This window comes from Watersipora subatra, chromosome 3 (assembly GCF_963576615.1).
Source record: "Watersipora subatra chromosome 3, tzWatSuba1.1, whole genome shotgun sequence".
Lineage (NCBI taxonomy): Eukaryota > Metazoa > Bryozoa > Gymnolaemata > Cheilostomatida > Watersiporidae > Watersipora > Watersipora subatra.
The window spans coordinates 25,954,806-25,964,612 of record NC_088710.1 but is presented as its reverse complement, the minus strand read 5'-3'; the positions used below and the strand labels follow the sequence as shown (position 1 = coordinate 25,964,612).

At 33.5% G+C, this 9,807-nt stretch overlaps 1 protein-coding gene across 1 annotated transcript; it reads left to right on the top strand.

The window, feature by feature from the left end:
* The first annotated feature begins 563 nt into the window (after positions 1–563).
* LOC137391282 (uncharacterized) lies at positions 564–5,386 on the top strand. The gene is made up of 7 exons (XM_068077705.1): positions 564–747; positions 1,273–1,372; positions 3,132–3,299; positions 3,472–3,606; positions 3,916–4,005; positions 4,213–4,472; positions 4,955–5,386. The coding sequence occupies exons 1-7, from the start codon at positions 565–567 to the stop codon at positions 5,165–5,167; spliced, it is 1,149 nt and encodes a 382-aa protein (XP_067933806.1). The 5' UTR covers position 564; the 3' UTR covers positions 5,168–5,386.
* The last annotated feature ends 4,421 nt before the right edge of the window (positions 5,387–9,807 follow it).

The following is a 9,807-nucleotide window of genomic DNA, read 5'->3' as shown; positions in this document are numbered from 1 at the left end:
TAAAATGTGTAAGATGTAATATTTCAACCAAATGAGGATGTAACATCATATGACTTGACCTAATTTTCCATAAACGGAAACTGATGCTCTACCGAAGTATAAAAGCAGCTAGAAATGAATATCAGTAACCAGAAAGTGCTGCTGTCTAAGGCAAGTATATTACATATACAACTAGTCCTTGATTCTACTTATCAGAGCTTAACTTTAAATTCAAAAACCATATACACAAAGGTTTTTAGGAAACTTTAATATTTTAAACTTATAAAAATGTCTTTTCAGTATGAAGTTGGTTTTACTGCAAATTGAACTTATTTAGTTAAAAGTTATACAGTTATACAATTCATATGTAAGAAAAATAGTTTCAGTTAAACGCATTGGAGAGAAATTTTGTAATGAATTCTCATATAAGAAATTGCTTTTCTGGCATGACTTATTATTATGTTATTATATTATGATTACCGTTTCACATATAATGTGTTGAGCAATAAATGTAGTGATTTAAGTAAAACTCATTATTTGAAGTATTTTATTTATAAGTTTTGTAGACTAATTTTAGATTATATTATGGAAAAAGGCTGTGTAGTCAAGCAACAGAAGCGTAATGATGCCATCCAAATTTTGGCTGCTATTATAGCAATATCTGCTCTGGTTGTCTCTGTCTACTCCCAAATAAGTTACCAGTTGTTAAAGCAGGATGTTGATCATTTAACCAGTAGACTAGATCAGTTAGAAGGACATGGAAAACAGGTGAGAAGTTATGGAATATGTATATTACAATAACTACACTTTACCCTGGTAATAGCCAATTTTACAAGAGGTTATTATTGTAGACTGGTACAAGTAGGAGTGTATGGGAGAATTTAATGACTTGTACGTTGTTATTACATTTTGAATGGTTGCATGAGAGTTTGTTTTTATTTTAAAAATCGTTTCTTTTAAACATGTTTGAGTGTCTGAAAATTTAGGTACATATAAATGACTAAGCACTTGCAACTCTACGTGTATATAACTCACAATATGATAATGAAGCATATTCAAAGTACACTGTGAACAATCTAGATATTGGACTTAAAACATGCACTTTTGCCTAGCATAGATTCTTTTTTAGCATAAAACTTTGTTTATAGAAAAAAAATCAAGAATTGATGTCGCATCAATTGTTAAAGACTTAATCAAAAGATAAAGAAATTTGAGCTGTTCACTTATTGGACGAGAAGCTGTTTCAGATGCAGAGGTTTACAGGATTGTGATATTTGTAAACTTTATATTTAGGTGTCAATAATGTCTTCAACTGATCTGGAACGTACCATACATAAAAGATCAGCAGAAGACGAAGATGTCAGTGATGGTGTGCTTAGTCAATTATCACCAGGTAAGTTAGCAAAACTCTGCAAGCACTATAGCAACATTTTAATAGATTTTTTATTTTCAGTTTTTTATATCAAAGCAATATATTTAGCAAGAAAGTTAGTTCATGACCAAACACCAGCGAAGCAAATGTTTGGTCGTGAGATATGATAAATGCATAAGCGCACACAACTCCTGAAAAATTATCCGTCAACGGCCATTACCGAGCCCTTGTACAATAATCCCATCAAAAAAGGTAACCGTTTTTGTGTAGAGTTGTTTAACTATAATAATGATACAAACACATATAAAAAATATTTAAATATGTTACCAAATCTTTGAACAGTTTCTACAATATCCTAAAACTAACCCCTCTGATCAGATTATATATAAATAGACAGATTAATTTGGCCTAAAATCGCAATAAAAACTTGACAAGCTTTTCTTAATCAAAATTAGGACCGGAAAAGGAAACACCGATAAGGCCGTGCGACAAAGAGTAGAAACCATTCACCAGAAAAACGTTCACATTTCATCAGTCTATGGCATTGTCCAATTGCCGAAGGTTTTCTGTAATTAACGTAGAAGTACTGAAAAGTAACGTTTCTTTTTTGCCGATTCTACCAGACTCTGACAATTTGGATACTTATAATGAGTTAATTAGTATTCCAACTGATCTACAAAGCAGTGAAAGTACAGGAAATGACGATGATATTTTTTTAACAATTCTTATAAGATTATTACAATATTTAATTATAAGAATGATTTTTTGGTTTTATAGGATTATTATAAGATTTAATTATAGAAATATAATTATATTATATTTTTATAATTAAAAATATAATATAATATACCTGCCTGTGTATATTACACAGCAGCATGCCATTTTCTAATATTGCATTTCTCCTACAGCAGGGAAGAGACATATAATCTTTTCCTTTCATTATTGCTGTTGGTTGTACATACTAATACCCAGTACATTACAGCTATGGCAGCTACCATTGCAATTCTTCTATTGCACTTCAGTGCCATGTTACTGCTAATATTGCATTTCTCAACCGGCAGTACCCTTTCTTGTTCCATTATCATTTTGGTTGAGGGCTGTATGACAGGGAAATTTTTAGTCAGTTTGTGATTTTCATACAATTTGTATAACCGTGCATAGTACTTTAATGGTAGATTTGTTTAGTCACCTACATGTAGCTCTACATCAGATATATGTTTTTTCAAGTAAATGTGGTTATTGTCATAACAATATAATGAAAAGGAAGTTGTTTTCTCAATGCACTACTAACATAAATAGATAATTCTCAAATGATTGATGAGAATCATAAAAGTGTGCATTACAAAATTTTTTAAATGACCTCGGTATATCATAAACTGAAACTACTTTGTGCCTGTGAGCTTGAAAAATTTCTGTTACAAGCTTAAGCTGTTCAAAATATTGAACAGCTATGAAATTTAAACTTCAGTTTCACTTAAGATTAACTATAAAGCATAAATAAAAATATAAGCCTTACTGGCAAGATCAGTGTTGGTAGAGAGAATATAGCTTCTCAATACAAATAAACTTTAGGGTAGGTTGAATCAGAGTTAGATATAGGGTGAGTATTAAATGTAAGTATATATGTATATGTTGGTGATGTCAGTAGAGTTACTAATGAACTGTGTTTTGTATTCCTAAAATACTCACTAGAAACTCCTAAAAGTTTTAACAACCTGTGCTCATGCAAAATTTCAGCAAAAAAGGGAAACAAAAACCTTGTCGCATATTTTAACCATAGGACAACTGCCATACTTGAGAGGACTTCCTGGGAGAGATGGAAGGGATGGTAGAGATGGTAGAGATTGTGAAGAGTCAGATTTGACTGACCTAAAAATGAGGGTTGAGAAATTGGTAAACCAGACCGAGTCTGTTGTAGCGCGACCATCTGAGAGGCATTCTGATACTGGTATGTTTCTGATATTTAGCAAGTCGAGCACCGTTGTAAAAAAAATATGATGTCAATGAAAAAGAACACATTTCATATCAGTTTAGAGTAACGTATTTACAGAGTGAAAAAGTATTGCATCACCAAGCTTTATACTATTTCCTGAGATAAAAAACACTGTTATTATTTTCAGACCAACTCCTACAAGAGTTTAACCAAACAATTGCTCATGGATTGCTGACTCTCCTCCAAAGTAACAACAGAAAATTGGAAGAAATTGAAGAGCAACTGCAAGTAGATGAGGAGAGGAGGGAACCCTCTTCAGCAGGTTAGTTGAGTCTCTCTTTTTGCGGTACACTGTAAAAAGTTACCTAGAATGTTGAAGAGTTGGTATCAAGAAGAATTTGAAATAACCAGAACTATTATTTTGAAAGCAACAGAAAGTTTTCTCATGGTAGATGTAATATATGATCTATGGTAGAATACCGATAAATTCTCAAATTCCTATTTTGTAAAAAATTTAGGTACAAACCGGAAAAGTATGAGACTTAAGTCTGGAATAATCAAAAATGGAAAACTAGACCTTACTTTTATAAAATTTGAAAATTTTGCAACGTGAAACTTCATCATTTTGTAGCTGACATACAACCAGCTTCTGGAGGAGGAAGTTCGTACATCAGATGGGGCAGAAAATCATGTAGTAATTCTTCAGAGCTCCTCTACACAGGTTGGCTGCAAAAATATCCACTTCCTTCTAGTTCCTTGCTGCTAGCTTTATCAAGCCGAGAATGAGATTTGCCATTTATTTGATTTATTATAATTTGGCGAAATGATCAGAATATATTGTTTGTGTATAAGTTATTTCAAGTGCTGAATATTATGGCAGTTAATATTTAACAGTTAATATTTGAAGATTTGTTGATGTGTCCTACAGGGCTAGCAGCAGGGCAACACTATACCCATGAAGGAGGCTCATCTGTCTATACATGTCTTCCTTCAGAACCAGAGTATAACTCATATTTAGCTGGTGATCAGGGCAATTACATATATGGAGCAGAGTACCAGACCAACTCATATATATTTCCTAGTCGTATGCACGACCAGAATGTACCCTGTTCTCGATGCTATCTTTCGAGCAGGTCTACAACTATTATGATACCTGCTAAAAGAACTTGTCCATCATCTTGGAATAAGGTGAAGTACCATATATACACGTACTCTTACATAAACCTCTCTTGCATATAGGCTGATATTAGAAAGAACATTTTCAAAATGGCAATTTGGTTTAATAAATTTGGTGGGTTCATGTGTTTTATTTCATATACCCTTAAGCCGAAGCATGCACATAAGCAAGGAATAGATTAATTTGCTACCTTCATACACAAAATAGAATAGCACCATACGGTATTTTGTAGCAAGTTTTCTCAGCTGCTCAGTTTGACACAAGATGTGTTTTAGCATAAATGCTCTTATCATCATAGTACCATAGTAGAAATAAATTTGCTTTCTCAAATTTATTACAGGCATAAATATATAAAATAGAATGATAAGATGCAGATCAGAAACAAAATAGACTAAAATTACCATTAAAATAAATAGGCATATGTAATGAAGTTAGTAAATATAGAAATGTTAGTAATTAATAAGTATAAAAAACTGATCTCACTTTGGTTTAGGAGTACGAAGGATATCTGATGTCAGGGCACCGCAATCACAAAAAAGCGTATAACTATGTATGTATGGACAAAGAACCAGAAGCCCTAACTGGACTACATGCCAATACAGATGGAGCACTGTTCTATTTTGTTCAAGGAAGCTGCAGCCAGCTTGGATACTGTCCACCTTATATTCAGGATGCTGAATTAGCTTGCGTTGTTTGTTCTAAGTAGCATATTTCATGTACATCGAGTTTATGAGTTAACTAATAGTGACATTGAACCATTATTAACATCCTATTTTCTTAACTTTGCTAGCAGGTTATATAGCGTGTTATGCCAATGAAAGATATCGACGACATATAAACTCAAGCAACACGAAAACCCGAATATTACTTCCAAATATACTAATATTTCTCTATTAATCCAAAATATTCACCCATGTAATTATTACTAAACAAAATATGGAAAAAGTACATTATTCTAAAGTAGTGTAGCATATACAAAATATATAGAAATACAATATAGAAATATAAAAAATACTTAGTGGTATAAAAAACGTTGATTCTGTACTTGAGTACAGACTGAAAAAATATCTTAGAAGTCATGTACCTACGATTCAACAATACACAAACTTGTTTTTGAATCTAATGTGCCACTAGCATATCTCTTAATTTGACCAATTTTTAGAAAAATATAATTCAAGTGTCAACATTTAACATAGTGGATGTGTTCTGTTGTTTTACAGTTGATACACTTTTTGCTTGCTTAAACTGAGTTATGTGATACTTTGTTAGCCAGAAATAACTGCTCTGAAACTTAATGCTTTAGATACTAACTTAACGTTAGATATTTGACGAGAATGGAATTCACTTTGTACTTATCTTGTAGTAAATTTTGTTTTGAATAAGATACATTTTACAGTAAAATGATACCTGTTTTTATATCCGAGATATTGCTTAAATACAAGCGGTATATCGGCTTTTCGAAAAGTTCGATTTATTAATTCAGGCAGAACAATCATTCGGTATGGTTTTAATGCCGTAGTGAAAGAGTTAAATGATCTTTCTTACAAACTAATACGATGTCTAAATCCACAACAAAAATCAGATGCACCACCAAATGAGTATAGTCAATGATGAAAACAATAAAAACATTAAAAACACCAACTCTAAAAGTGCACCAACAGGCGGTAAGACACTTTAATGTAAACATGAGTAATTGATGAACACTTAATGCTTTGCAAGGTAAAGCTTTAGTGTAAAAGCATCAAAGCTGAACCATTGGCCTACTGGAACCCTGCCACAAATGTGGCAGGACCATCTCCAACTCCAGAAGCCTTTGGCCTACCAATCAACTGTCAAACTTTCCACCTGCCTTACAAATGACATGCTCAAAGATGCATGGACAGTGTTATATTGCTTCTTGAAACAGGGACGGTGCTGAGTGGATTAGGATGCAAGCATAGGATCAGCCTTTTTTGACTAACTAATTTCTCAGAAAAAGCTAAATAGTTGATCTATGTTATACCATATAAACATGGAGGAGCACCACAAACTTGCTGATGAAGGTGGCTTTTTACCCAGCTTCTCAAAGCAGCACAATGTCAAACAGAAAGGACTAATAACCATGGCCATAGCTAATGTGACCTGGCTACTTCTCTATGAGATGATCCAATTGCCAGCTTGATTGTGATAAGTAAATACTGAGGTTTTTGTAGTGACCAGATCAATGAAATTCCCATCTTAAAAGTGCTGAGCCTGGTGGCCCACTAATGCTTGATAGAGTCCCGGCAACTTGTAGCTCAAACGGACAGAAGATATCTGATGCGCACAGATAGACACGGATTCCTGCTATGAGAAAGATGCGGGTAGTAAGAGACCTGTTGATTCCAACCTAAACCGATATGGTCATTCTATGATGAATTGCCACCCAAATTTACTGTTCATAAAACCTGATAGTGGGTTGCCCAAGGGTCCCTGTTAGCTAGTAGCTTCAACCAGCCTGTCACAGGGTAGTGTAGTCACATGGTGCCTATATCTCACCGAGCAGTTCAAGTTCACATCAAACAGTAAAACTTTGTGCTTAGAACTTGAAAGTAGACTTACTGCTCTACACCATTTGGAGCTACAGACCAAAATATTTTAAAAGCAAGAATCTGGGGCGCTAATTCATTTAGAAAATTCACGGGTGACAAAAAATGGAAAAACTCTCATTAGGCCAAATGACTCACCAATCTTTTCATGTGGTACCAAACACTTTTCAGCAAGGACTAAGAGACATGGACCAAACTTACAAGGTGGAACACTCTATGCCACTAAAGGAAATAACAAACTACTTTGGCTCCTACGTCAACTGATGCCCAAAAGAGGCCTCAACAGAACAGAAGGTACAATACCGCTTGAAAAACGGCTCATTGAGCCGGTTCCAAGTGCCTGAAGCTAATGTGTTGTTGTGCTAAAAGAAAAAAGGTGAGTGTGATTGAATCATAGTAGTTGCAGAAAACTTCAAATTGACTTGCATTGATAGGTGAAATGTTTCGACTGCTGGAAAGGACAGTCTAGCTCAAAACTTGCTCGACGCTGTAGCAATGTATTTACCAAAATATATGATTGTATTAAATGAACAAGTAGCTTGATTCTAATACAGAAGTAAAGTATTTTTACTAAAACATATATGTTATTCAATGAGTGCGAGTAGTATGGTCTTTTACATGTTGACTCAATACAAACCAACAAATTCTTCATTGAACTTTCTACATCTATGTTAATAGGGCCAGTAAGAGAAAAACTCAAAAAGACTAAGTGACTTGGAGCAAGATGATGGCAGAAATGAAAAAAAAGTGACTACCAGCCTTTAAACTACCAAGAAACAGATTCGCGAGTGAATTGAATTCATAAACCGTCTGACCAACATATTAGAAAAGACTATGTTGGTTCCAAGGACCTTAGTCTTGTATTTTTACTTTAGCTATTTTTACAGTGCTTATAATTTGTAACTTTTGGTTTATACATTAGTCATACCAACCCCTAAATTAGCATTTTACATATTTTATGGCTTCACTCCAATATTATTATATTAGTAAGACCACCAAGTAATTTTTTTCCAATTTGGTGTTGATATAACTAATGCTATTTTGTTTACTTTCCATGGTGCTTTGTGGAAAGCTAGTTGTAAAATATGACCATTGCTTCCACAGTGGAGATTGCACAATAAATAAGAATAAAATACGTTCTTCACAAAATCAAACAAAACAGGCATTTGACACCAGATAAGACTGGCTTAGATCTTCCATATTTTAGTTTATTTAAAAACATTTTGTCAGTTTAGGTCTTATAATTTTTTACAAACTGAGTTACCAGTCTCGATTGTGTCATGGTAAACAAAACACCTATTTGAGTTTGTCGGGCACATGAATGGCATTTGTCAAGGGCTCAGTCACAAAATTTAGTTATAATTTTGACAATTTATAAAGTTTGATGTTTTGGAAAGTGGAAAATCCTCACCGTAATTCTTTGAAAATTTTTAAAATATTCACTGTGACTTATAATATCAGACAGAACCACAAGAAATGTTTGCCTTCTTGCTTTATTTCTTCTAAAGTCGATACAAATTTAAAGTTGCTATACAAAAATTTAATTAACATTTTAACGGTGATTCACTCGTGTAATACTGGTAATAAGAATTCAAAATGTATTAAACCTGATTTTGACAGTTTTGGGCTATTGATGTTGCAGGTGATTAGAGCTTTTTGCAGTCTTGGAGTTTTCTTTTGTAAGTAAAACTAACTTTTAAACTTGTTGTTACTCATTAATTCCACTCTAAGATGAGAAACTGTTGTGACTTACTGTTTGTCAAATTCAGGTCTTTGCCTTTCCGCAGAGTTGGTGAATCTCAACTGTCGCAAATCAAAATTACATGATATGTCATATGGGAGGGAATTTATTGATGAAATAGTAACATACTAGTAACCATACTCAACATGAGATGAATCAAACACAAAGTTAGATTACTCATCATTCAATTGGTCATCACTAAGATTCTCTTCCAGCATAACATGTTTTTATTCGAATTTAATGCTCTTTCCCGTATAATATTTGCCTACTAGTCCAAACCTTGGTAATTTATTTGATACATCTACTATCATTCATCTATCTGTTTTTTTTTGCGTTTGAATCCAAATTCTTGACAGAAACCTGGCTTACAGCATTGCAATTCTGATAAATACATAATGTCAGCTGGAGCAGATTTGTGCTTTTAGTGAGAGTGCCAATACGTGGGTGAAAGGCTGTTTTTTGTGCTCTGTGATTTTGATCTTCCTTCTCTCATTATTTTGCTAATTGTAGTTTTGCTGAAAGCATAAAAACAGGAACCTCTGCTTGTGCTGTTTTTGAATGCATCTTCAGCTATTCTTCGCCACCTATGATCCTGACTGAACTACATGTATTAGCAACCAAACAGTTTGAGCCAAAAAAGGTTTGTGACCAGTCCATGTCGAAACAAAAAACTTTAAACAAAACTTTAAATCTCAGCTTATACGCTGTGTTAACTTGTGCCCTGGAATTTATGGTAGATCTATTTCTGTTCTTTTTTTAACTGTGTTTTTTATAGTAAAAACTGAAAAAATAGTTTCAAGTTTGGAAATGCTGTAGTACAAAATGTAAATACTTTTAGCAGGTTGAAAACACTTTTAGCTACTAACTATTTAGCACATCAAGGTTTTAAGCAGAGCAAACTTGGAATACCAAAGAGTCATGTCTACATGTACATCATTAAGGGAGCAACTCCAAAAAGCTTGCTCTTACATTATTCAAATATTTTAATAAGCATATTAGATTGAGAGTAGTACTGGCTTTATTCAACTTTAAATTTAT